At 45.6% G+C, this 27,599-nt stretch overlaps 1 protein-coding gene across 4 annotated transcripts; it reads right to left on the bottom strand.

Annotated features, from left to right (window-relative positions):
- On the bottom strand, window positions 1–27,408 carry arid4a (AT rich interactive domain 4A (RBP1-like)). 4 transcript variants are annotated; one of them, XM_044375694.1, is made up of 25 exons: window positions 26,158–27,408; window positions 25,143–25,193; window positions 22,588–22,698; window positions 21,156–21,221; window positions 20,970–21,060; window positions 19,247–19,326; window positions 19,038–19,135; window positions 18,030–18,162; window positions 17,359–17,438; window positions 17,179–17,255; window positions 16,887–17,068; window positions 16,703–16,775; window positions 16,445–16,539; window positions 15,560–15,657; window positions 14,596–14,836; window positions 11,411–11,637; window positions 11,110–11,271; window positions 10,945–11,026; window positions 10,034–10,250; window positions 7,090–7,152; window positions 5,414–6,994; window positions 5,092–5,196; window positions 4,603–4,755; window positions 1,899–2,045; window positions 1–779 (listed from the first exon to the last, which is right to left on the bottom strand). In XM_044375694.1, exons 2-25 carry the CDS (start codon window positions 25,146–25,148, stop codon window positions 676–678), a joined length of 4,272 nt encoding a protein of 1,423 aa, XP_044231629.1. In that variant the 5' UTR covers window positions 25,149–25,193; window positions 26,158–27,408; the 3' UTR covers window positions 1–675. The 4 variants fall into 4 exon arrangements, with proteins under 4 accessions (XP_044231629.1, XP_044231633.1, XP_044231630.1 ...); XM_044375698.1 differs by having other exon boundaries at window positions 10,034–10,247; window positions 26,158–27,407; XM_044375695.1 differs by lacking the exon at window positions 26,158–27,408 and adding an exon at window positions 26,037–26,145.
- Window positions 27,409–27,599: the final 191 nt, after the last annotated feature.

Below are 27,599 nucleotides of genomic sequence, written 5' to 3'. Positions count from 1 at the left end.
TTTTTAACCAAAATAAACGCTCTGATTCCGTATAAAAGACCAAAAACACTCACAGCAGGAAGTCTTTTTTTTTTTTTTTTTTTTTTTAAACTTTTTCTGTTTTCTTAACAAGTTTTGAGTTGAACTAAAAAAAAAAAAAAAAAAAGTTGCACAATGAGCTGTGCTGCTTCAGGAAACCTGTTTCCTCTTTCTACTTCTCCAGTGTTCGGACCAGCAGGAAACATGTGACCTTTGACCCCCGACAACCCCCAAAAATGATCACATTGTTTTTCTTTTTGAGACGCTGAGCGACAGAACTGAGGACGCACCGGAGGAAAGAAAGAAGGAAGGAAGGAAGGAAGGAAAAAGAGAAGAAGTGCTCTGTGGCGGCTGGACAGACGCTCTCATCAAATCGGTTACATTTGTCTCCTCAAACAGGAAGTCAGTCCATAGGTGAAGTGAGGGGCGGGGCTAAGGTCAGGTGGTCAAGCGTCCCCTCCCCCCTCCTCCTCACACACACGCACACGGCCACGTTTCCCGTCAGAGTTCAGACTTTTTTTTTTTTCTCCCATCATGCCCTCAGAGGTGGCTGAGTGGGCGGAGTCCGTGACGGAGAGGGGTGGGTGTGTGAGGGGGCGTGGCCGAGCAGAATGAAGAGGAGGCGTGGGAGTGGGCGGGGCCTGGGTGGGCGTGTCATCACCTGCACTCCACAGCCACTGTGTTCTGAGTGGGCGAGGCCGAGGACGGACTCATACCGGTGTCTGAGGAGCCCGACGAGGTGGACGCCGTCGTGTTGGACACTGAGAGACGGAAACAAAAGAGACATTCACCACTTTTTACTTGTTTGACTTTTCTCCTTCTCAAGGCTTCAGATGGTGAAAATCACTTGCAACACATTGTTTCTACAGACTTCGCTGGACATCTGAGTTCTCATCCAATAAACAGATCTGAAGTGCTCATTTGATGTGCTAATTTCACAAAAGTTCTTTTTTTTTTGAAACCCAGGAACTCTGGAAGCTAATTCAGGATCAGATGTGAATAACAACATGTCATCAGCATAAAGTGACACTTTGAAGGCAACGTTTCACCTCGAAGTGAAAAAGAAAAAGGTAACAGAGGCCAAACTGAAGCTCCAACAAACATAAAACAAGTTTGAACATCAGCTGACGGACGAGTACAGAACCTCAACTCAAAGTTTGAACCAAAGCTGAACTTTTAGTATTAAAAAAATGTATTAAGTCAGTACTGTCGGTACTGAGAGAGAATGAAATGGACTCGTTATCAATAAATGCAATAAACGCTACAAATAATTTATCAAACAACTGCTGAACAAGCAGAATATAAACATCGTCACCTCGTCCACAGCTACGCAGCTTGTTATGCTAACAGCGAATCATTATGAACGAGCTAACGCTAACTGTACGTAACAGCTGATGAGTCTACATATTAAAACATGTATCAATTCTTGCATCAACTACAATAAAACCTTTAGTATAAAAAGTGTCAGATAAAGGCTCTAGACTATATGAGACGAACGTCTGATGTTCTTAGAGAAACCAGTTCGATTAGATGAAACATAGAATCTAGATTGATTGATTAATCAATCAGAACATTAATCAAAAACTTTTTTCATAATTCATTTAGACTTCAGGTCGTTTTCTAAGTAAAAATAATTCATATTTGATTTTCCAGTTTCTCCAACATGAGGATTTACTGTTTTATCATTTTAAACTGAATCTTTAGTTTTTTTTAACTGTTGAGACGCGTGAAGATTTAATTGATTATTTACTTTAAAAAGGAAGATACTGACAGATTAATCCATAATGAAAATAATCGTTTGATTAAGATTTGATAGAGAGAAGGGCAGTTGACTAGACTGGATAATAAAACGATCTCCCAGCATGCCGTGCTGCTCCTACCTTCTCTCTCCTTCTTTTTTAGTCTCTTTCTGCGTCTGTCAATGGAGGCGACCTCTGACTTCAGCGTCATGTAGTACTTCCTGATCTCCTGCAGCTTCTCCTGCAGGAAGGAGATCCTCTCTGTGCTCGACATGCTGTCCAACTCATCTGAGGAGGAGGAGGAGGAGGAAGATAACAGTTAGACGAGCCTGACGCTGAGTCTGCATCAGAATATCGACTGTAAGCTCACAGCCTGAATCACAACCTGTGTTTCTGCACACAGAAGAAAGTCACAACACAATAAACACAGCTGGAACGATCAATAGAAAATTAATCAGCAATTATGCTGATAATCGATTAAATTGTGTAACTTCTTTTACTCTTTATTATTAACTTATTTTATTATATTTGATATGAAAATATTCATTGAGAAAAATAATCAGCATATTAATTGATAATGAAGATGACTGTTGGAGTCTTAGCGGCGAGTTCTACACATAAATGTGTGCAAATGTGTGTAAATGTGTATAAATGTGTATAAATGTGTATAAATGTGTGTAAATGTGTGTAAATGTGTGTAAATGTGTATAAATGTGTGTAAATGTGTATAAATGTGTATAAATGTGTGTAAATGTGTATAAACGTGTGTAAATGTGTATAAATGTGTAAATGTGTGTAAATGTATAAATGTGTATAAACGTGTGTAAATGTGTATAAATGTGTAAATGTGTGTAAATGTATAAATGTGTATAAATGTATAAATGTGTATAAATGTGTAAATGTGTATAAATGTGTGTAAATGTGTATAAATGTGTGTAAATGTGTATAAATGTGTGTAAATGTGTATAAATGTGTAAATGTGTGTAAATGTGTATAAATGTGTGTAAATGTGTATGTGTAAATGTGTGTAAATGTGTATAAATGTGTGTAAATGTGTGTAAATGTATATAAATGTGTAAATGTGTATAAATGTGTGTAAATGTGTGTAAATGTGTATAAATGTGTGTAAATGTGTATAAATGTGTAAATGTATAAATGTGTGTAAATGTGTATAAATGTGTGTAAATGTGTATAAATGTGTATAAATGTGTAAATGTATAAATGTGTGTAAATGTGTGTAAATGTGTATAAATGTAAATGTATAAATGTGTTTAATGTGTAAATGTGTATAAATGTGTGTAAATGTGTATAAATGAGTGTAAATGTGTGTAAATGTATAAATGTGTATAAATGTGTAAATGTGTGTGTGTAAATGTGTGTTAATGTGTGTAAATGTATATAAATGTGTAAATGTGTATAAATGTGTGTAAATGTGTGTAAATGTGTATAAATGTGTGTAAATGTGTGTAAATGTGTATAAATGTGTATAAATGTGTGTAAATGTGTGTAAATGTGTGTAAATGTGTATATATGTGTGTAAATGTGTGTAAATGTGTGTAAATGTGTATAAATGTGTGTAAATGTGTATATATGTGTGTAAATGTGTGTAAATGTGTGTAAATGTGTATAAATGTGTATAAATGTGTGTAAATGTGTAAATGTGTATAAATGTGTGTAAATGTGTGTAAATGTGTGTAAATGTGTGTAAATGTGTATAAATGTGTGTAAATGTGTGTAAATGTGTATAAATGTGTGTAAATGTGTATAAATGTGTGTAAATGTGTAAATGTGTGTAAATGTGTATAAATGTGTGTAAATGTGTGTAAATGTGTATAAATGTGTGTAAATGTGTGTAAATGTGTATAAATGTGTATAAATGTGTAAATGTGTGTAAATGTGTGTAAATGTGTGTAAATGTGTATATATGTGTGTAAATGTGTGTAAATGTGTGTAAATGTGTGTAAATGTGTGTAAATGTGTGTAAATGTGTATAAATGTGTGTAAATGTGTGTAAATGTGTATAAATGTGTGTAAATGTGTAAATGTGTATAAATGTGTGTAAATGTGTGTAAATGTGTGTAAATGTGTGTAAATGTGTAAATGTGTGTAAATGTGTGTAAATGTGTGTAAATGTGTGTAAATGTGTATAAATGTGTGTAAATGTGTATAAATGTGTATAAATGTGTATAAATGTGTGTAAATGTGTGTAAATGTGTATAAATGTGTGTAAATGTGTGTAAATGTGTATAAATGTGTGTAAATGTGTATAAATGTGTGTAAATGTGTAAATGTGTATAAATGTGTGTAAATGTGTGTAAATGTGTGTAAATGTGTATAAATGTGTATAAATGTGTAAATGTGTATAAATGTGTGTAAATGTGTATAAATGTGTATAAATGTGTGTAAATGTGTGTAAATGTGTATAAATGTGTATAAATGTGTATAAATGTGTGTAAATGTGTGTAAATGTGTAAATGTGTGTAAATGTGTGTAAATGTGTGTAAATGTGTATAAATGTGTGTAAATGTGTGTAAATGTGTGTAAATGTGTGTAAATGTGTATAAATGTGTGTAAATGTGTGTAAATGTGTGTAAATGTGTATAAATGTGTGTAAATGTGTAAATGTGTGTAAATGTGTGTAAATGTGTATAAATGTGTGTAAATGTGTGTAAATGTGTGTAAATGTGTGTAAATGTGTATAAATGTGTGTAAATGTGTGTAAATGTGTGTAAATGTGTATAAATGTGTGTAAATGTGTGTAAATGTGTATAAATGTGTATAAATGTGTATAAATGTGTGTAAATGTGTGTAAATGTGTGTAAATGTGTGTAAATGTGTGCGTTACCGAGCTGGAAGGTCCACTTGTATGTGCGTTGCGGCGAGGGGAAGTTCTGTTTGTCTTTGCTGTGCGAAGACGGAGACGAGAGACCAGGACAGCGAGACTTCTGAGACTTGGACAGAGACAGACGAGACTGATCCTCGCTGTCGCTGCTGTGACCTGTGGGGGGGGGGGGGGGGGGGGGGGGGTTGAAGGGGGGGGTTAATCTACACTCTAGTTTACTTTAACAAAACCTTAAATTTATTCTACACTATTTCATTTGAATGACATCATCAACCAGACGTCACAACTCAGAGAAAAATCACTTAAAATAAATAAATGAAATGATCCTTTATTCATATTATTTTATTCTCACTTATTACATGTTTATAAATTATCTTAAAAAACATTTTAAAATTGAAACTTAAATCATCATCACCATCATCACCATCATCACCATCATCACCATCACCATCACCATCACCATCACCATCATCATCATCATCACACACTCACCTGCTCCGTTCTTCTCCACCTTCCCAGGTGTGTTTGGTCGTTTCTGGTTGCGTTTCGGTTTCTTGGCCGACGGGCTGGAGTTACAGTCCATCACCCTCTTCTGACCTGCGGGGTCAAAGGTCACACAGGTTACTCACTACCTGCACAGAGCCGTCAGCCTGACCAGCTTCACACACACAGTCTTTCTTCTTCTACTGAAATCATTTATTTTCACATCTATAAACTTCATATTTCATCATTTAGTTTTTTACTGAATCAATTAGTAACGGCGTCGTGTGATGTCAGAGTCACATGACCGTGGATGTCTGCAGCGCCATCTCACCTCGGTCCTTGTTCTTCTGCAGCGACAGCAGGGAGGTGGAGGAGGAGGAGGTGCTGCCATCAAACCCGGGGCTGGAGTCTGCGTCTCCCTCCGGCTCCCCGCCGCCGCCTCCTCGCTCCTCGCCGGAGCTCCTGGTGGGGCGGAGCTCCTCGGGGCAGGGAGGGGCGGCGGCGGCGGCCGGGAGGAAGGGTCTGACCTGCTGCTGGGGGAGGAGGGGGGTGTGGGGGGAGGGGAGGAGGAGGTGAGGCAGCGGAGCCGGCTGCTCCCTCATCATCAGTAGGAGGTGCTCTGCGGCGGCGGCGGTCGGCTTCTCCTTCTCGTCCGGGTCGTCCAGGTCCACCTCGTGGCAGACCAGCGCCTCGGGGCCCATCTGTGGCTCCTCGGAGGGGGCGGGGCCCGGGGCCTCCGGAGCCTGGGGGGGCGCTCCATCATGCACCTCTGGCTCCTTCAGACGCTCCTCTGACGCCTCCTTCGGCGTCTCCTCTGCTTTCACCACCGCGTCGCTCCTCCTCTCTGGCTCCGCCCGCTGCAGCGGGGATGGGAGGGGCTTGGGTGACGCGCCAGCGGCCATCTTGGGTGAGGCGGGTTTGACCTCCTCTGGCCTCCTGTCAGGGCGGAGTTTCTTGTCTGGCGCTCTCTGCTCCGCCGCCTTACGTTTGAGCGCTGCTCCGCCCCGGTCTTCCGGTAGCCCCGCCCCCTCCTCCCCCTCCTCCTCCTCAGAGGCGGAGTCTGTGTCGGAGTCGGCGGCGAGACGCTGGGTGGGGAGGCAGTGAAGGACCACCATGGGCTCGTCTTGTCTCTTAAGGACGCTGCGAGGAGGAGACGACAGCGCCGTCGGGTGGGAGGGGCTGCTCGCGACGGCGGGGGCGGGGGCAGGCGCAGGGCTCGGGGTGCACAGGGGGATTCTGGGAGGAGTTTCAGAGCCCACCTCCCTCAGGTTGGCCCTGCGACCTTTGACCCTGGGGGAAGACAGAGGAGTGGACCTGCTGTCGTCGTCCTCGGCGGCGTCGGGCAGCGGCGAGGACGCCTCCGGCTGCTTCTCAGGGACGGGAGACATTTTGTGTTTGTCTGAGGCGCCGGGAGACGTTTTGTTGATCTTGTCAGGAAGAGGAGACGTCCTGCTGGGAGACGTCTTGACCAGTATTTCCTGTTTGTGTGGTTTCTCCGGGACAGACGGCGTCTTCTGGACTCGCTCTTGAACCGGAGACATCTTGTTCTCCTTGTCCAGGTCAACGGGCAACATGGCGGCTTCTTCCGCAGGCTCCTCCCCCTGCTCAGCCTCCCTCTTCTCTGATTGGCTCGAGGCTTTGTCAGCTTTCTCCTGAGGTGTGCTGGGACATGGCGGTGTGGCGGGGGCAGGAGGCTGACCTATTGTTGCCGAGGCGACAGTGTTGTTGTTGTTAAGAGGCGGTGTGACATTAATGACCTCACTCTGCTCCTCCTCTTCCTCCTCCTCTTCTTCCTCCTCCTTCACCTCCTCCTCCTGGCTGGGCGGGGCTTCAGTCCTTCCTCGCCACGGTGACGGCTTTTTGTCAGGCGGGTCTTCTGATTCACTGTCCTCTGATGAGTTCCCAGAATCCTCTGCGGGGGACAGGAAGCAGAGGATCGGTCAGTTATTGGTGATTAAACTGGATCAATAACAGATCGGTTCTAACTAGCAGCTGATTGGTTCTTACCGTTAGACGCTCGGTCCGAGTCGTACATGCCGGACGTCCTCCTGGTTCTCCTCCGAGGAGTGTCTGCAGAGAGGACGACAGGTCAGAGGTCAGACAGGAGGAGGACACACACACACACACACACACACACACACCTGTCTCCTTCCTCCACTGACTGATACTCAAACCTCTCAGTTTAATGTCACAGATACTGTGAGTGAGTGTGTGAGTGTGAGTGCGAGTGTGTGTGTGAGTGCGTGAGTGTGTGTGTGTGTGTGTGTGAGAGTGTGTGTGAGTGCGTGTGTGAGTGCGTGTGTGAGTGCGAGTGTGTGTGTGAGTGCGTGAGTGTGTGTGAGTGTGTGTGTGAGTGCGTGTGTGAGTGTGTGTGAGTGTGTGTGAGTGTGTGTGAGAGTGTGTGTGAGTGTGTGTGTGAGTGTGTGTGTGAGTGTGTGTGTGAGCGTGTGTGAGTGTGTGAGTGTGTGTGTGAGTGTGTGTGTGAGTGCGTGTGTGAGTGTGTGTGTGAGCGTGTGTGAGTGTGTGAGTGTGTGAGTGCGTGTGTGAGTGTGTGTGTGAGCGTGTGTGAGTGTGTGAGTGTGTGTGTGAGTGTGTGTGTGAGTGTGTGTGTGAGTGCGTGTGTGAGCGTGTGAGTGTGTGTGAGTGAGTGAGTGTGTGTGAGTGCGTGTGTGAGTGTGTGTGTGAGCGTGTGTGAGTGTGTGTGTGAGTGTGTGTGTGAGCGTGTGTGTGTGTGAGTGTGTGTGTGAGTGCGTGTGTGAGCGTGTGAGTGAGTGTGTGTGAGTGCGTGTGTGAGTGTGTGTGTGAGCGTGTGTGAGTGTGTGTGTGAGTGTGTGTGTGAGCGTGTGTGTGTGTGTGAGTGTGTGTGTGAGTGCGTGTGTGAGCGTGTGAGTGAGTGTGTGTGAGTGCGTGTGTGAGTGCGTGTGTGAGCGTGTGTGAGTGAGTGCGTGTGTGAGTGCATGTGTGAGTGAGTGTGTGTGCGTGCGTGTGAGTGCGTGAGTGTGTGTGAGTGCGTGTGTGAGTGTGTGTGAGTGTGTGTGAGCGTGTGTGAGTGTGTGTGTGCGTGTGTGAGTGAGTGTGTGTGCGTGCGTGTGAGTGCGTGAGTGTGTGTGCGTGCGTGTGAGTGCGTGAGTGTGTGTGAGTGTGTGTGTGAGTGCGTGTGTGAGTGCGTGTGTGTGTGCGTGTGTGAGTGCGTGTGAGTGTGTGAGTGCGTGTGAGTGCGTGTGAGTGTGTGAGAGTGTGTGTGTGAGTGTGTGTGTGAGTGTGTGTGAGTGTGTGTGTGTGAGTGTGTGTGTGAGTGTGTGTGAGTGCGTGAGAGTGAGTGTGTGTGAGTGTGTGTGTGTGTGAGTGTGTGTGAGTGTGTGTGTGTGCGTGCGTGTGAGTGCGTGAGTGTGTGTGCGTGCGTGTGAGTGCGTGAGTGTGTGTGAGTGTGTGTGTGAGTGCGTGTGTGAGTGCGTGTGTGTGTGTGTGAGTGTGTGTGAGTGCGTGTGTGAGTGCGTGTGAGTGTGTGAGTGCGTGTGAGTGCGTGTGAGTGTGTGAGAGTGTGTGTGTGTGAGTGCGTGTGTGAGTGCGTGTGAGTGTGTGTGTGTGAGTGTGTGTGTGAGTGTGTGTGAGTGCGTGAGAGTGAGTGTGTGTGAGTGTGTGTGTGTGTGTGTGTGTGTGAGTGTGTGTGAGTGTGTGTGTGTGAGTGCGTGTGAGTGTGTGTGAGAGTGTGTGTGTGTGAGAGTGAGCGTGTGTGAGTGTGTGTGAGTGTGTGTGTGTGTGTGAGTGTGTGTGAGTGTGTGTGTGTGAGTGCGTGTGAGTGTGTGTGAGAGTGTGTGTGTGTGAGAGTGAGCGTGTGTGAGTGTGTGTGAGTGTGTGTGAGTGTGTTGGCGGGGGGGGCACTGTATGTATATTTTAGAAGCAGCACATACACACTGATCTATTTGATTGTGTCTTATTGTTCCTATCTGAGTCTGAGTTGCTTTCTGTGATGTTAACTTCCTTCTCTTGTGTCATAGTGAATTTCTCCCAACAGGAGGATCAACAGAATCTTATCTGAAATTTGAACTTTCATTAGCATGTGAGGAAAATGAAATATTCCAGCTGTAATGACCTGTTGGAATATATATTTCACAGTCTGTAAGTGCAACAGGCTGTTTGTCTTATGATCCAGCAGAGGGCGTCTTTAAAACTCACAGCTCGACCCGTCAGTAAACTGAACTATTCAATAAAAACGAGGAGGACAGTAGTGACAGTAGACACCGAAGCAAACATCAGGCTGCTTTACTCTCCGACCACAACGAACCTGACGACTCAGCAGCTGGTTTACACACAGCTGAGACCAACTGGTCTGACACAGAGCAGCTGTGAGAAACCACACAGAGAAATATAAAGACTGTACTAAACGGGAAGAAGCTCTCTGACGCTGTCATACATGTTTATGACGGTCACAGTAAGTTATATCCACAATAACCACAATAACCAGTTCATCTTTTCAGTTACGTCTCTGGTTTCAGCTCAGCTTCACTGTTTCTGAACTTCTCGGAGTTTTGGACTGTTGGTCGGACAGTTTAAAGACTTTTCTTTGGACTCTGATCTCTAAACGTTCTGTCGTTTCACGTATGACTCTAGAACACGTCTCTTCTCTCTGCTGCACGTAAACATGCTACCTGAGCTTTTTAATTTAACACCTGCTTCACAGTCATAACATCAGAGACAGTAAAGTCTACAATTATCTACAACTACATGAATTTAGATCGATTAATCAGCTGGTCTATAAAACATATCATCTGATGTCTCCTTTTGTCCAACAAACAGCAGCTGATTCTCACTTTTAACAACCCGGAACCCTCAAACGTTCACACAATAACGCCTGCAGAGTTAACGTTACTGTCTACAGCTGCCGTGGCGGCAGGGCGGAGCTTCCTACGAGGCCTTCGTGACCCGCTGGAATCACGCAGCTGTGTCTTACTGTCTCCGTTGGCCATGTTGGTCGGCGTCTCCATCTTGCTGCTCTTGCCGTTGGACCGCCCCTCGCTGCTCGGCGTGTTGGAGACGCTGCGGCCGGCCGAGCTGGTGGGCGGGGTCCTGATCTGAGGACGTCCCCGCTTCGCTCCCGGAGGCTTCACCGCCGCCGCCATCGACGCCTTCTCGTCGTCTTTCTCCGCCTCCTCCTTGTCTTTGTTCTGCTGAGGACACGAGGACCGTGAGGTCATTTATTGCATTAAAAAAAGGGTTTCTGTTCAGCAGAGCTCAGATGTCAGAGCGTCCTTGAACACAACAACAACAACAACAACAGTCTTAGAGGCGTCACCGCACAGCAACAACTGGACTTTCACAACAACAGTTTCCAGCATTTCAAAAGAAATAAAAACAACAACAAAACAAACATTTTCTTTCTTTTGTTTTCACTTTTATCATCTTGTTTTATTTATTTTGGGATGTCGCGACCCTCAGGTTAGCTTGAAGGTGTCGCCAGGCGGTTGCTATGGTTTACGCAGCAGTTGCCTGGGTGATTTGTAGTGTGTTTGGGATGGTTGCTATGGCGATTCTGGGTTTAAAAAAATCATTCAACACATGTTGAATCACGACATCTACCATCAAGTAAAACGAGCCCCGCCCCCTCCTCCTCCTCTGTCTCCCTGCAGCTGATTGGACGGAGAAGCTCATCAGGCTCTGGTCAGACAGCCAAAGAGGAAGTGACATCACAGGATCACATGACCAGAGCCGCAACTATTAGTCCGTTAATCGATTAGTCGAACGACAGAAATTTAACCGCCAACTATTTTATTAATCAATTAATCGATTAACGGAGAGAATGATGAGCAGATTAATTGATAACGACGTGACCTCGCTGAGCTCACAGGAAGCAGTTCGTCTCACCTTCACCTTCTTCCTCTGTCTCTTCTTCGTTCCTTTCTCCACCGGCCAGATGATCCGGTCGGCCTTCACCCACTCGTCGTACCTGTGGATCAGACACACCTGGTCAGTACAGACTCCGCCTGCACTGCATCACCGCGGTAACGCCACACACACAGCGATGGTCACCTGACGTTCCAGCCGTAGTAGTGCACCAGGTAGAACTGCTCTCCGTTGTCGTTGTCCGTCTTCTTGATGTGAGCTTCATAGATCTTCTGAGTCTTTCCTTTGCCGTACTTCACCCGGACCTTCGTCCCCGCCACAGAGTCCCCGTCCTCCTCATCATCACTCCTGACACACACACACACACACACACACACACACACACACACACACACACACACACACACACACACACACACACAGTTTAATTTCTCACACAGACTACCTGAGTCGGGTCTCAGCGTTAGCGTGTTTGTCGCCGACTCACCTGTCTACTCTCCTCCTCTCGCTCTCCTCGTCCTCTTCATCGTCGTCATCCTCCTCCTCTTCCTCAGAGCCTCTCTCTGAGTCGTCCAGTCTTCTGTTGCTGCGTCTCCTCACCTCCCTCTGCTCCTCGCTGTTCTCTCCTCCTCCTCCTCCCCCTCCTCTCTTCTCTGGTCTGGAGGGCGGCTCTCTCTCTGGCCTCACCTGACTGCCAGCGCACCTCCTCCTCCCCTGCAACACACACACGCACGCACACACACGCACGCACACACACACACGCACACACACACACGCAGGAAGAGTCAGACCACGTCAACGCTAAGTCGGATAAATTAGTGAAAGCGTCTTCTCTCCGTGTTTTTCCTGCGTTCAGACTGAAACAGAGTTTTGTAGAGACGCCGTCACATCGCTGACAGGACAGACGGTGGCAGCAGCGTTTCATTGGAAAAAGAAGAAGAAGAAGAAGAAGAAGGAGAAACACAACAACAACAACAACAACAACAACAACAACAGTGGACAGCTTCACGTCAGTGTTGTTCTCTTTATCGTCTACTCTGACAGCGTCGTTATCTACAACCTTTCTCTGCTGCAGTAAACTAAACGTCATGACGTCGCCGTGGAAACACGTCCTCTCTCTCCTCCTCCTCCATCAGGGAGGATGTTCCAGTGATGTAAATGCTCCTGGAGGAGCTCAGAGCGAGGAGCCGCAGGTGTATCCTACATGGAAGTGTCTTAGCGGACGGCGACGCCCCCTTTTTGATCCAGTGTGTTCACTGATTGGTTACTGATTGGTCAGCTGATCTGACGGGACAGTAAACAGCTGATGATCAGGAATGAAAGCAGCAGCAGCAGCTGATCATATTTATTCATAAAATAAAATTTACTGAATCAATCATAAGTTCTTTCTTCTTCTACTGTTTCGGTGCGTCTCGCCTCCTTCAGGAAGACGAAGCTAAACATTTTATTTAAACATCCTGCAGCTGATTGGTCTATTTGTGTCTCATCTGTAACATCCAGACGCTGCTAAACATCAATAATCAAATAATAAGAAATAATAAAAATGAAAGCAGTTATCAGCTTCCAGTTATCACCATGTGTCAATTATTATAAGTGTTAATTAACGGCATGAATTTTAAACCGTCAGGCTACTTTTGGACAGTTGAGGTGCGTCCTGCGTCCTGCGTCCTGCGTCGGCGGCGGCGGGAACGTCGTCGTGTCTCCTCCTCGCATCCTCGCTGGGAGGAGACGAGAGCGCAGGAAGCGAGGAGACACGTTGGAATGATGAAAAGCACAAAGCACCTGCAGTAAACTGGTTCTTCTTCGCAGTAAACTGGTTCTTCTTCGCAGTAAACTGGTTCTTCTTCGCAGTAAACTGGTTCTTCTTCGCAGTAAACTGGTTCTTCTTCGCTGGTGTTTTGTGTTTTTATTGTGGACAGAAGTTCTCCAGCTGATCTACAGACTCTTCAACATTCATGTTTTTGTTTTATTATTTTATTATTTCTTCCTCTAAATAATAAACAATCAAGAATAAATTGTGTCTGACTGTATGAAGAGACTCCGGCTACGCTTTAGTCATCAGGAGCAAATATTGATAATTAAACACGTCGACGGTGCAGAATCACATTTCCTCTGAATGTGTTATTGCAAACAGCAGAAAGCAGGTCAGTTATTGATCAGTCAGGTATCTGATCAGCTGACTGATCACTTCAGTCAGCTGATCTGCAAACAGCAAGACTGACAAGAGAGAGAGAGAGAGAGAGAGACAGACGGGAGACAGACAGGAGACAGACGGGAGACAGACAGGAGACAGACAGGAGACAGACGGGGAGACAGACAGGAGACAGACAGGAGAGACAGACGGTAGAGACAGACAGGAGACAGACGGGAGACAGACAGGAGACAGACAGGAGACAGACGGGAGAGACAGACGGGGAGACAGACGGGAGACAGACAGGAGACAGACGGGAGAGACAGACGGGGAGACAGACAGGAGACAGACAGGAGACAGACAGGAGACAGACGGGAGAGACAGACGGTAGAGACAGACAGGAGACAGACAGGAGAGACAGACAGGAGACAGACAGGAGACAGACAGGAGACAGACGGGAGAGACAGACGGTAGAGACAGACGGTAGAGACAGACAGGAGACAGACAGGAGAGACAGACAGGAGACAGACGGTAGAGACAGACGGTAGAGACAGACGGGGAGACAGACAGGAGACAGACAGGAGACAGACGGGAGAGACAGACGGAGAGACAGACAGGAGACAGACGGTAGAGACAGACAGGAGACAGACGGGAGAGACAGACGGTAGAGACAGACGGTAGAGACAGACAGGAGACAGACGGTAGAGACAGACAGGAGACAGACGGTAGAGACAGACAGGAGACAGACGGGAGAGACAGACGGTAGAGACAGACGGTAGAGACAGACAGGAGACAGACGGTAGAGACAGACAGGAGACAGACGGGAGAGACAGACGGTAGAGACAGACAGGAGACAGACAGGAGACAGACGGTAGAGACAGACAGGAGACAGACAGGAGACAGACGGGAGAGACAGACGGGGAGACAGACAGGAGACAGACAGGAGACAGACGGGAGAGACAGACGGGGAGACAGACAGGAGACAGACAGGAGACAGACGGTAGAGACAGACAGGAGACAGACAGGAGACAGACAGGAGACAGACGGGAGAGACAGACGGGGAGACAGACAGGAGACAGACAGGAGACAGACGGGAGAGACAGACGGTAGAGACAGACGGTAGAGACAGACAGGAGACAGACAGGAGACAGACGGGAGAGACAGACGGTAGAGACAGACAGGAGACAGACGGTAGAGACAGACAGGAGACAGACGGGAGAGACAGACGGTAGAGACAGACAGGAGACAGACAGGAGACAGACAGGAGACAGACGGGAGAGACAGACGGGGAGACAGACAGGAGACAGACAGGAGACAGACGGGAGAGACAGACGGTAGAGACAGACGGTAGAGACAGACAGGAGACAGACGGGAGAGACAGACGGTAGAGACAGACAGGAGACAGACGGTAGAGACAGACAGGAGACAGACGGGAGAGACAGACGGTAGAGACAGACAGGAGACAGACAGGAGACAGACGGTAGAGACAGACAGGAGACAGACAGGAGACAGACGGGTGTCTCAGTGTTTCAGTGTCTCACCCTCGGGGACGACTGTCTCTCCTTCACCTCCTCCTTCTCGCTCTCGCTCTCTGACTCCGCCTCCTCTCCCTTGTCGTCATCGTCAGGCTCCGCCTTCACCGACGGGGAGGGGGACTCTTTGAGCTCCGCCCCCGCTGTCTTCTGATTGGCTGGTGTGGTTGGGGGGCGGGGGTTGTTGTGGTGGATGGTCCTGAAGGTGATGGTGGCGGAGCGGCAGTATTCCTCGAAGCCATACAGATACCTGACCACACAAAACAACAACAACAGACCATGTTGAGGAGCAACAGACGTGTGCAACAGTCAGAATATACTGTAGGTAAGTTACAGGTGTGTTTGTTGGCAACATGAACTGAAAAACAACCTGTAACGCTGCCGTCTGAGGAGGAGATCAGCTGATCAGCTGCAGCGTGTTTGCAACCGTCTGGTTTATCAACACAGGCTAACTGAGGCTAACGCTAACGCTAAACTAGCATCTCCAAACAGAAGAGAGCAGCACGTTAGCTGCGATGCTAACCGTCAGGACAGAACTCAACAATACATCAAGCTCAAGTGTTTACGTGACTCTGCTGCAGCATTTCAGCCCGGCAGTAAAAGATAAAGATAAAGATAAAGATAAAGATAAAGATAAAGATGGAGCGACGGACGAACATTAGCTACAGTGAGCAACACCTGGTCTGAATCGGCCAATCACAGCTCCATAGTTTTAATTAAGTCAAAATCAATTTAAGTAACTTGGTGTTTAATTAAATTACTCTGATTAAGCAGCAAACAAATAATAAATAAAGATGATCAGGCTGCTGATGGTTCATGTAGGAACGTCTACTGGTGATAAATCACACTAACTTCTGGTTTTTGCATCATTGTGCAACTTGTTTACATTGTGATTATAAAATGCACAACAAGTTTATCTGCACAAGACAGAAACGACAGCTGTGCTGAAAGTGAAAGCAGGTGAGGTTCTTACTTCCTGTAGGCCGTCTTGACGTTGTAGGACGCAGCAGAGTTCAGGACGGGGATCCCCAAGTCCATGTAGATCTGCTTCCACACCGTCCCGCTCTCGATCTGAAACACACAAGAGGATCACTTTAACTCTGAAGCAGCAGCTGTTGTTGTTGTTGTTGTTGTTGTTGTTGTTTCCTCAGAAGACGCGACAGTCACTTCCTGCATCGTTTCCTCTCTTGTGGTTTCTGCGGTCGAGGTGTCGTACGTTCTCACTGAAACACTTGTACACCGTCTTCTTCTTCTTCTGTTACTTTTCATGTGAACCATCGACACCATGAAGGATTTTCCAGGAGAGTCCGTCTGTCACCTGACCTCCCAGCGAGCCAAATGTCAACAATTACTTTCATTATTGATTAATCTGTCCATTATTTTATTAATTAATTGATTAGTCGATTGTTCTATAAAATGACCCCCTAAAGAAACCAGAAACCCTTTTTTCTTTCTTAAAAATGACTCAAAATACTTTAAACCTATCGAGCAGCTGGCGATCAGTTCTCCATCGATCCACTAATTGATTAATCACTGCAGCTCCAGTAAAGCCGCCTCCTGTTTACTCTGCTGTCATGTGATACCTGCTGCCTATAGTCTAATGTTTACTGCACATATACTGTGTGATATACGGTAATACAGCGGACACGTCGGTTTCCTCGGCAACAGCGACTGTGATGCTTTTCTCCGCAGAGATGAAAGACGGACCGATGAACGTTTTAAAAAAAGACGGCGACGCTCATCGGACTCTGGTCGGACAGCCGAGAGAGGAAGTGACATCACAGGAGGTCACATGACTCGGATGAGGGGGGGGGGCAGCAGTAGTGATGTCACCTGTACAGGAAGTGTCAGGTCTCACCTTGCGGCAGCCTCCCTGCTGGTAGACCAGTCTGAAGAGCTTGAACAGGTTCAGGTCTTTATAACCCAACACCGGAGGCTTGTTGATGGGGGTCCCTGATGGAAACAGAGTCAGAACAAAAACCGTCAGTCCACATCCTCCTCTTCTTCTTCAAGTAAATACTAAATAAAGTCAGTTTGATGGTTATTTGAGACTGTAAACATCTTTTGAAGGTCTGTAAAGAACCAGTATTTAGTGATGAAGCGGGTCCCGTCTCACCTCGGTCCTCCATGAACTTGTAGAGCTGCTGCAGGAAGTGGTCTCTCTCCTCGGGGTCCAGCTCCTCCTCCGGCTGGACACACAGACACGTACGTTAAACACCTGAACCTCCAGCAGCGTCTCACACACACACACACACACACACACACACACACACACACCTGCTTCCACGTCACACTCTCACCTCTTCCTTTATGTGTTTCTTCTTCTTCTTCTCGTCTTCGTCCTCCTCATCCTCTTCGCTCTCCTTCTCGTCTTCGTCGTCCTCGTCGTCGCTGGAGGACGAGTCCAGGATCTGACTCATGTCCATCTTCCACACGTCTGGAACATCCCTGGTCCTGAGGAAGACCCGAGCTGCTTCAAAACCTGCAGGAGGAAGAGGAGGAAGAAGATGAAGAGAAGCAGTTCTTGAGAAAAGCAAAACAGCAGAAGAAGAGTCGGTGTCCTGGTGCATCGTGGGAACCGTAGTGCCTCACCTCTCCTGTGTGAGAACTCAGACTTGGCGAGGCTGATGGAGTTGACGATGTGGACGTGTCTCCTCGCCACCGTGTGACTGCAGGAAACAGGAAGAAGATGAAACAGCTGATCTGTTTCTGATCAAACTGTCAAAAGTTTCTGATCAGAGATCAATAACAAAACTCAAAGAGTGAACTCACAACTTGGAGTCGCCGAAGGACCTGACCAGACACTGATCCTTCTTCACCACCAGCTCATCGTTACAGCTGGGAGACACAACCTGCACACACACACACACAGATACACACACAGAGACGCACACACACACACACACAGAGACACACACACACACAGATACACACACAGAGACGCACACACACACACACAGATACACACACACAGACACAGACACACACACACAGAGACACACACACACACACACACACACAGAGACGCACACACACACACAGACACACAGAGACACACACACACACACACACACACACACACACACACACACACACACACACACACACACACAGATACACACACACACACACAGATACACACACACACACAGATACACACACACACACACAGATACACAGACACAGACACACAGAGACACAAACACACACACACACACACAGATACACACACAATTCATTTAATTTGAAGACCGTTGATGCAGATTTATTTATTTATTTATTTATTTATTTATTTATTTATTTATTTATGGAAATATTTTGGTTATAATAACGTCAAACTTAAAGTCTTAACGATTTAAATAAAGTTTCATTATTATGTTTGTTTATTTTATAACATAAAACTCTTCATCAGTGTTTGTTTGTATGTTTGTTTGTTTGTTTACCAGAGCGAGGTACCAGTTGCTGGGATCCTCATCACTCTCAATGCTGCAGACTTTCCCCAGCAGCTCATCATTCAGCCTCCTCCTGTCCTCCTCCTCATCCTCACTGGACGAAGACTCGTTCTCCTCATCAGCCCTGAGAGACAGACAGTCAGTCAGTCAGTCAGTCAGACAGACAGGCAGACAGACAGTCAGACAGACAGACAGACAGTCAGAGAGACAGTCAGACAGTCAGACAGTCAGTCAGACAGGAAGTGAGTATTCCAGTTAACAGCTGACAGGAAGTGAATCAGTCACATGTGGGTGACGTCAGACTCTAACTGGTTTCTGCTGGTTCAGTTTTGCATCCAGGTCCTGGTCTATAAGATACCTGGATCATCTCCTCACTGCTCTTTATTAACAGAAACTGAATCATTGATAAAGTTTTACTGAATCTGATGATGTTCATCTTCAACATTTAACCAACTAAAGTGATCAAACTGTCGTGTTTATTTGTTTATTTATGATGTTTTTCTGCTGGTTTCATCATCATATCAGTGAAGAATGATGCTAAACCACAATGATTTATTATTACATCACGTTACCAGCAGCATTTATCAAATATTCCTGATGATGTTATTAAATTAAAGGACGAGTTCACCATGTTTCTGTCATTAAACCAACAGTCTGTAATCATTCCTCCTGTTCACACTGACCACTAGAACGTCCTTCAGAACGACCTTAATGAAGTTTATCTGAAGCTAATATGAAGCTTCAGCATCCAACAGTAGATATCTGTAGATGTGTCAGATATCCTGAAACCTCAGGAGGAATGACTACAGACACCTGACTGCTGGTTTAACACACTGGGAACACTGGGAACACTGGGGAACTGGTCCTTTAGTGACCAGATAAACTGCAGGAAAAATGGATGGAAAGATTAACCAATTAAAAGTTCTTCAAATGAATTGAAGTTTTAGCTAAAATAATCTGCTGCAGACCCTCTGATGTGTTAATAAAATAAAGACTCACACAGCCTGGGACGAACGCCGCCCGCCGCGGTTCGACTTCTTGCCGATGACCGGAGTGCCGAAATGCTCCGGGTTTGTCAGCGGCAGCTGGTCCAACGTCTGACAGAAGAAGATATGATGATTATATGAATATATAGTTTAAAGCCTCCGAGAGAGTTTCTGGTGGAAGGATACGAGCCTGAGAAGTAGTCCCTCTGTCAGCTGACTCACCTCACTCTCTGCGAAGTGTCTCTCTCCCTTCAGACACAGAGACGTACGACGAAGAGTCTTCTCGTCTCCGTCGTCAAACACTGAAACGCACAAAACACACAGTTCAGTTATCAGACGTTAAACCGGCGCGGGATTGGTCAGACAGCCAAGAGAAAACCTGACGTCACATGACATCATCAGCTCACTGAGCGAAACCTTTCCTCAGCGTCGTCACTCGTCCCCGACAGCCAATCAGAATGTCTGCGGTCTCCGTGTCGACGACCAGATGAAACTCTGTTTATATTCACTGTGTTTTAGTTTTTACTCACACGTTCACGTCTAACGACACCGACTCAAGAGGTCAAAGTTCACCTCTTTTAGTTTATCATCAAGTTACAGACGTTTACAATCTGACATCACTGATCAATATTTATTCACTGAGCTGGAAACTTTACTTGAGTATTTCCATGTGATGCTACTTTCTACATTTCAGAGGGAAATATTGTACTTTCTACTCCACTACATTTATTTGACAGCTTTAGTTACTTTTCAGATGAAGATTTGACACAATGGATAATATAACAAGCTTTTAAAATACAACACATTGTTAAAGATGAAACCAGTGGTTTCCAACCTTTTTGTCTTTTGACGTCTTACAAAAAGCAGTGTGTAGTCGGGGTCACATTTCACATGTCTATGAGTTGTTAACAGCTCCACCAAATAGTGATTTTTCCCTCTAAACTTCTCACATGCTTTCATTTCAATAAATGTTCAAATGATCCAATATTTCAGCAAAAATCAAAGATTAGAGAAAAAGTCCAAAAACTGAAAACAGATTTGTGTATCAGAACTTTGTTTTTTCTTCTTTCCTCTCCCATTAATCATCTCACCACCCCTCAGATTTATCTGCTGACCCTTTGGAGGGGCCCGACCCCTAGGTTGGGAACCACTGGACTAAACTAGCTAACTGTATATAAAGTAGTGTAAACTAGCTCCACCTCCAGCAGCTACAACAGTAACATGCTGCTCTAACACTGATGCTTCACTATTAATAATCTAATGATGTCATATATAATAATATATCAGTCAGAGGGACTAAACCACTACTTTTACTGCAATACTTTAACTACATCAAGCTCATAATACTTATGTACTTTTACTGCAATACTTTAACTACATCAAGCTCATAATACTTATGTACTTTTACTGCAATACTTTAACTACATCAAGCTCATAATACTTATGTACTTTTACTGCAATACTTTAACTACATCAAGCTCATAATACTTATGTACTTTTACTGCAATACTTTAACTACATCAAGCTCATAATACTTATGTACTTGTACTGCAGTAAAGTATCTCAGTACTTCTTCCACTGCTGGTTGTTTATTACCTCCGTCACACTGTGACATCACACTGTGACGTCACAGTGTTTCGGGCGTCTGATGTGATGTCAACGATGATCAGTGACCATTAAATTAGTGAGAACTGGTTTATTTCAGGACTTGATGTGTAAAACTGAGCACTTTGTCCTGCAGCTGATTTCACTAAAGTGAAGCAAAGATATCAAACTTCCTCATCAGCTGAAGTTCAGACTCAGGAAGTGACGGCCGCCAGCAGCGACCGACTCAACAAAGCGGAGTGACTTCAGTTCTTCTTCTACGGTGTCTATTGGTCAGCCTGTTCCTGGTGTAGATGTGACTGTTGATGTGTTTGGTGCAGCTGGTGGAGCAGAGACTCACCCACAGTGTAGAGGCTGGCGTCCGTCAGCTTACTGATGACGGCCTCGCTGGATAAACCCTCGTTGGTCTTCACCTCCACAGTGGAGCCCACCTGAACCACAAATTACACCTTTATTACAGCAAGTCCCACTCACAACACCACCACCATCATCACCACCACCATCATCATCATCACCATCATCTTACCCTCAGAGGTCCTTTGACCTGGTCGTCTTGCACCACCTGGGACGTACTTTCACCTTTCAGATTCACCTGCAGAGACGAAGACGAAGGTTTACTGACAGCTGAGAGACAAACAGTGATGAAGACGATGGTCTGAAGGGACGTCCTGTTCTTTCTGTCCTCAAGGACACAAAATCTATCTGAAGGAGTTGATACGAATCTGTCACCATGGTGTCAAAACGCAGCACACACACACACATTAAACTGGGCAGCTTCCAGTCAGTACAGAGTTAAACTGGGCAGGTTCCAGTCAGAACACAGTTAAACTGGGCAGGTTCCAGTCAGTACAGAGTTAAACTGGGCAGCTTCCAGTCAGTACAGAGTTAAACTGGGCAGCTTCCAGTCAGTACAGAGTTAAACTGGCGGGGGATTGGTCAGACAGCCATGGTCATGACATCATCAGCTCATTGAGCGAAACCTTTTCTCAGCATCATCACTCGTCCCGACAGCCAATCACGTGTTTCCTCCCACAGTTCAAACTCTAATAACATAATAATATTTATTAATAATGTTTATTTATAAACAGCTGTTGCTGTTGTTGTTGTTGTTGTTGTCGTCGTCGTCGTCTCAGAGAAGCTGCTGCTGGTCGTCTCTGAGTCTCAGTGACGGAAACTTTTCACTGTTTTCTGGCGTTTTAATGATTAATTGAGAAACAATCGTCTGATTAAAAGTTTGATAAAGTTGAATCATTTCTGTTGACGTCAGCAGAGTCGGAGGCTTGTAGAGAGACAACATGTTCTGCTTTTAGTGATTCTCTGTTATTTATATTCTGTTCTGATGTTAAACGTGATAAAAACTCAACCTTTCTTAACGAGATGACGTCAGCTGATCACGTCTGTTTTAACCAGCGTCTGTTCTGTCATCACGTCGTTTGCTCTCCGACGTGTCTGAACGGATTCCAGAAGTTTAAAACTGTAAAATCATGGCAAAGATTTTCCAGATGATCGATATTAGGAGGTTTTGGGAAAACGTTGTCGGCGGATCAGCTGACCGACGAACACGTAAACCGAGTCAGAGGTGAACTAGAGAGAAACCAGCTGATGCGTCCGTGAGAGCAGCCGTTACACGTGTGTTGATGTACTGATGACATCACACACGTACTGGTGATTAAAGACGCAGCTTTTTATATAACAGACTGTTCTTTCTAAATAAAAAGATGCAGGATCAATCGAATCATTGACAGGTGAATGATTGACAGGTGAGGATTCGCTCCTCTAACGAACAGGAAACGTGCAGATTACGTCGTCGCTGCGTTACACAAACGGCTCAGATTTGAACTTTGTTTGTTTTCAGTCGGTGTGTGTGTGTGTGTGTGTGAACACGTAGGATCCAAAAGAGATCCGATGTTGTTATTAACGTGGAGTTCTTTGGTCATGTGACTTCCTGTGTGTCTCACCTTGACCTTCACCATGCGTTTAACAGTCTTGATTTTGGCCTCGCAGAAGGCTCCTCTGTACTTGGCGCTGACATCCGTCCCTACTGTCAGGTAGGCAGGCTCGTCTGCTGCCTGGAACACACACACACATCAGTAACATCAGGATACACACACACACACACACACACACACACACACACACACACACACACACACACACACACACACACACACACACACACACACACATCAGTAACATCAGGATATACACACACACACATTCCCAGCATGCACTGCAGGACAGCAGAGGAAGTGCACATGAGCGGCTGCAGCTGTGGAGACTTTCAGTTTGATGCTGTTGTCATTTCATAATCACTTTATTTATAGATCACTTCTCTAAACGTCTTTACCATGAAACAACAACAACAAATAAAGACGATCCAGTAAGACATCGAGTCAGCTGGTTAAACTGGGAACAATCAGCTGGGACCCACCAGATCCACCAGATCTATTGATCGATCAGAAATGAATCTGAAAGACGTTTTTGAAACTTGAATATTTTCCCTGTTTCACATCGTTATGAATCTGATGTTTTGTGTTTTGTTTTGAAACTTCACCTTCGACACGTTTGGGATGAAAATGATTAATTGGAGCCAAAATAAAAAGAAGGTTGACACATCAAACACAGAAGTTCAGTCGAGCAGAGTGAGAATCAACAGTCAGCGGTGAGTCAGTCCCTCCCACCACATCTCCGCTGTCATGACGACATCATAAAAAGCTTCCAAATGGACTTGAACTGGTTTAAAACCAGAATGATTCCTCCACGACTACGAGGAGGACGTCTCACTGACACTTTCCCCGCTGCTCACATCCGACAACAAGAGAAACGTGATCACATGTTTGTACGAGACGTCAGCTTCCTCCAGGAGACGTTTAGATCACTGGAGAAACTTTTACTGATGTATTTAAAGCTTATAATCATTAATGATCAGTGGAGAGCCAATAGGAACGCTCCTCACGGCTGACTGGAGTTAACACTCTGTTGGTTTTTAATCATATTCTGTCTGATTTGTTCTTATTCATGTGTCGTGTAAACAGTCAGATGAGTAAATAACAACAAATAAACTCAATTCATTTCTCCTGACTGTCACTTTGGAGCCACCTGGAAATGATTTCCTGATTGAATAACAAACTAACAGACACATTAAGGTGTCTGTCGGTCGCAGTACTGACGCTGCAGCAGGAACTCGATAGTTTCACTAGACTGACGTGTGTGAGTCTGTCTGGATTTCTTCCTCCAGGACTGAGATGAGTCTTTCTATCTAATAACATGAGTCTCATTCATTCTGCACAGACGCTCGTTATGACTTGAACTAGTTATTTACTGACTGATATTTTCCTCCAGAGAGCAGAAACAAACCTTCCAGAGACGTGACGGCTTCTTTAACAAGAGAAACTTTTAACTTAAACAGAGAAGCGACAGTTTCACTGTTTCACTGTTTGTCGTCTTTGTTTTTTCCGTCCCTGAGTGCAGCAGAGAGAATATTTCTACCAGCAGCAGGACAGAAACATCTCTGAGGATCAACTGGAGATTATTATTGTATTGATTGATCAGCTGATTCTTTGCTCTTGATTAATCGAGTCAGAATCCAGCGACAAACGCAGACGATAGAATTAACCAGAGACGGATCCAGATGCTGTTTACTATCATATATGATAAAGAAAAGTATGAAATTCTTATATTTGAGAAGCTGTTTTCTGCTAATTGACTAATCGATCAATAGATTTATTGTTTCAGGATTGTGAAGATGTTGTTCTTCCCTTCACTCTGATGAAAACAGTGGCTCAATAACACCAATGTGATCATCAAAGCAAAAGTCTCCAATGTAAATAAGTGAGATAAACTGGACATGAGATGAGTCCTGTAACCAGTAAGACACCAGTATAAAGACCATCAGAGCCCAGTTTAACTCATCAGAAGCTGGTTTCAGCTGGACATGGAGCTCAGACAGAAATATCTCCGGTTAGTGTCGCAGGTCAAACACTCACCTTCAGAAATAATCTAAACTCTCTCTCATACAGCTCAGTGAATGTTTCTAATAGCAGCAGGAGGATTATAGATAACTGATGTATTGATTGATCTGCCAGTTTTTCTCTTGATTAACCCTATCAGTCAGTGACAAACGCTCATTAGATAATTAACCAAAAATACTCTGTTTACTGTCATATTTGACAAAGAAAAGTATGAAATTCTCATATTTAAGAAGTTGGAAACAGCAAATGTTTTCTGATCGATCAATAGACTTATTGTTTCAGCTCTAACAGGGTTGTGGATGTGTTGTGGTTCCTTTTACTTTGATGAAAACAGTGGCTCAATAACACCAATGTGATCATCAAAGCAAAGGTCTCCAATGTAAATAAGTGAGATAAACTGGACAGAGATGAGTCCTGTAACCAGTAAGACACCAGTATAAGACCATCAGAGCCCAGTTTAACTCATCAGAAGCTGGTTTCAGCTAGACATGGAGCTCAGACAGAGCGTTATCTCCAGTTTGTGTCGCAGGTCAAACACTCACCTTCATCTTTCTGGTTATTTGAGGGAGTCCAGCTCGAGAGATTCTGGATCACTGAAAGACACAAACAGGACGAGACTTGTGAGTGAAGTTAGCGGCAGAGCAGAGGACAAACACGGGCAGAGTGTCAAACTGTCCCGAGGTTGTAAAATAATGCTAAGCTAACCACCGAGCCTCTCAGTAGTGTTAGCTGAGCTCCTGGCTCGGTGCAGCCCCCTCCCTCCTCCTCCCTGCCCGGATCGGATCTAATATGTGGCACAAACAGCTCACCGTAACTTAGCTAACAACATTTACTTCCACCCGACACGGAGCCGCCGGAGTCCGCGGGGTGAAGGTGACCTGTCGGCGGGTCGGTGCAGGGACACGGAGCCGGAGCAGCTTCCCGCTCCGCTCGCAGCTCCTCTGAGTCACGTCGCCATCACAGCTCGCCATGTCAGCTCGGCTAGCTCGGCTAACTTTACCACCTCCCCCCCCCCATAAAACCTTCTGTTAGCGGCCAGCTGCCCGGGTCACCGCCATACCACCGAGCCCCAACCGGAACAAAGTCCACACAGAGGCTGTTTTCCGCGGGGGGAGCGGAGCGCCGAGCCGGGGCTTCACTCTCCGGTCCGGAGCTAAATTTAGCTAGTTGGCTAACTAGCGACTCAACCAGCTAGTTTGTGGATCATCTGGAGATTTAAACAGCAGGTTAGCTCGACCCGCTCGGCACCAGCAGCTGTTAACTAAACTAAGTTTCTATCAAACAAACCGAGACTGAGACACTCGACGGAACAAACAGTGTTGAGGATTTATTTATTTAATATGTTTGTTCCACAAAGGCGCAGAAGCTTCACATTTCTTCACTGCAAAAACAAGCGGTCCGCCGCTGCCATTCAGCCCGCTACAGCCGCCACTCACCGGGCATCCACCGGCCTCTGCCCCGGCCTCAGCCCGGCTCTCCGATTCCGAGCTACCGGCGGTTCTAACCGGTGAAGGTTCCTGTCGTGTTCCGGCCAGAATGTAGAGGTTTTATACTTACATCTCCGCCGCGGCCGCTTCGCCTCCTGCTCGCGCTGCAAAGCGATTCACGAACAACAAGCTGTTGAGCCGCGAGCTCTGTTTCCCGTCATTCGATTGGCTGCAGTGACAGCGCTGTTCGCAAGGGACAAATGTGATTGGTCGAGCGATTCCTTGATTTTAATAGGTCATACCTCTTTTGGCTTCGTTATAGGTCGATACGAACGCGGCGCCACGAGGGAAATGACGGCATCGACTGGGTAATCATCCAATCGGGAGCGACTTCAAGAGGAAAAACCCGCCACTGGTCATCGCAATTGGCCTCGCGCGTTTTGTTCCCAGCAGTGGCGCGTCGCTATTGGCTGAGCGGGCTTCCTTTTCCTTACCGACAATGACGGAAGCCCTGCCCCGGTACGTGCTGCGCTGCTACGCGGAGAGCCGCGCACCAGACTCCATTAAAGAATCTGCTAATTTAACATTAACGTGTCTATCGAAGGAGTCACATTAGCAGCGGTGAAGTTAATATTTACAGCCAAAACCACAGCGACCTCTCATCAAGTCGACACGTAATTCACGCACAATCTCACTTAATTTACACAAAATTTAAACTTGGTCACTGTCCGCGCGGTCTGTTTCAATGTGAATACAGTTGAACCAAAATAAGCAGTAAAGGAGGTCAAAGAGTGCACTTAAGTTTAATTTCTAGCAATATGCGAGCTGCTTATTATATGACATGTACACCGAAATCAAGAGATGATGTTGTGACTTTGTTAAAAGTCCTAATTTCTGTTTCTTCGCGTCGACAGCTCGCAGGTGACCGCTGCAAACATTAAATGGACACTTTTTAAAAGCCAGTTCGGCGACGTGGTTTCCTTTAGCGACAACGTCACGTCTCAGGGATTGTGGGGAAGCAGCGTCCACAACAAACCGCTGACTGTGTTTTCACCGCTCAAACGTTCAGTAAACGAGCTGAACGGACGGACTGAGGCGGCGGGAAGCCGCTGCGGGAGACATGTGAAGGACAATCACAGAAACAAACGTCGGTTGCGGTGAAAACTGTCGGTGTTTTGTGGCGCCGTTTGTAAAGAGTCGGAGTGGGCGGGAACATCGGCGCTCTTACGTAACAGGAAGAGAGTGACGGCGGAGCCATATATGTCATTTTTCTCTCCGAGGTTATTTGTACGGAGATAATCTGCTCTGACAGCTGCTGACTGTCAGCATTCACAGCAGCAGCTGTTTCTGCTGTTGTACATTCAGTCTCCAGGTTCATGTCACTGCGACCTGCTGCCAAACATCATAATATCATAATAATAATAATAATAATAATAATAATAATAATAATAATAATAATAATAATAATAATAATAACATGTTAATGTGCTGCAAACAATAGATGATGCGCTACTTCTGTTTGATGCCTGAGTTTTTCATATTTCCATTATGATTCTTTCATTTATTTATAAT

Source organism: Thunnus albacares, chromosome 15, assembly GCF_914725855.1.
Source record: "Thunnus albacares chromosome 15, fThuAlb1.1, whole genome shotgun sequence".
NCBI classification, from domain to species: domain Eukaryota; kingdom Metazoa; phylum Chordata; class Actinopteri; order Scombriformes; family Scombridae; genus Thunnus; species Thunnus albacares.
The sequence above is the reverse complement of the archived record's forward strand: the minus strand, read 5'-3'. Positions and strand labels throughout refer to the sequence as shown.

Excerpts from the sequence above, each read along its gene's own strand:
- arid4a (XM_044375694.1), bottom strand. Across the intron at positions 16,540-16,702 it reads CAAGTTCATGGAGGACCGAG|GGACCCCCATCAACAAGCCT; the intron begins GTGAGACGGGAC and ends TGTTTCCATCAG. Across the intron at positions 5,197-5,413 it reads GCAGAAGAACAAGGACCGAG|GTCAGAAGAGGGTGATGGAC; the intron begins GTGAGATGGCGC and ends TTGACCCCGCAG.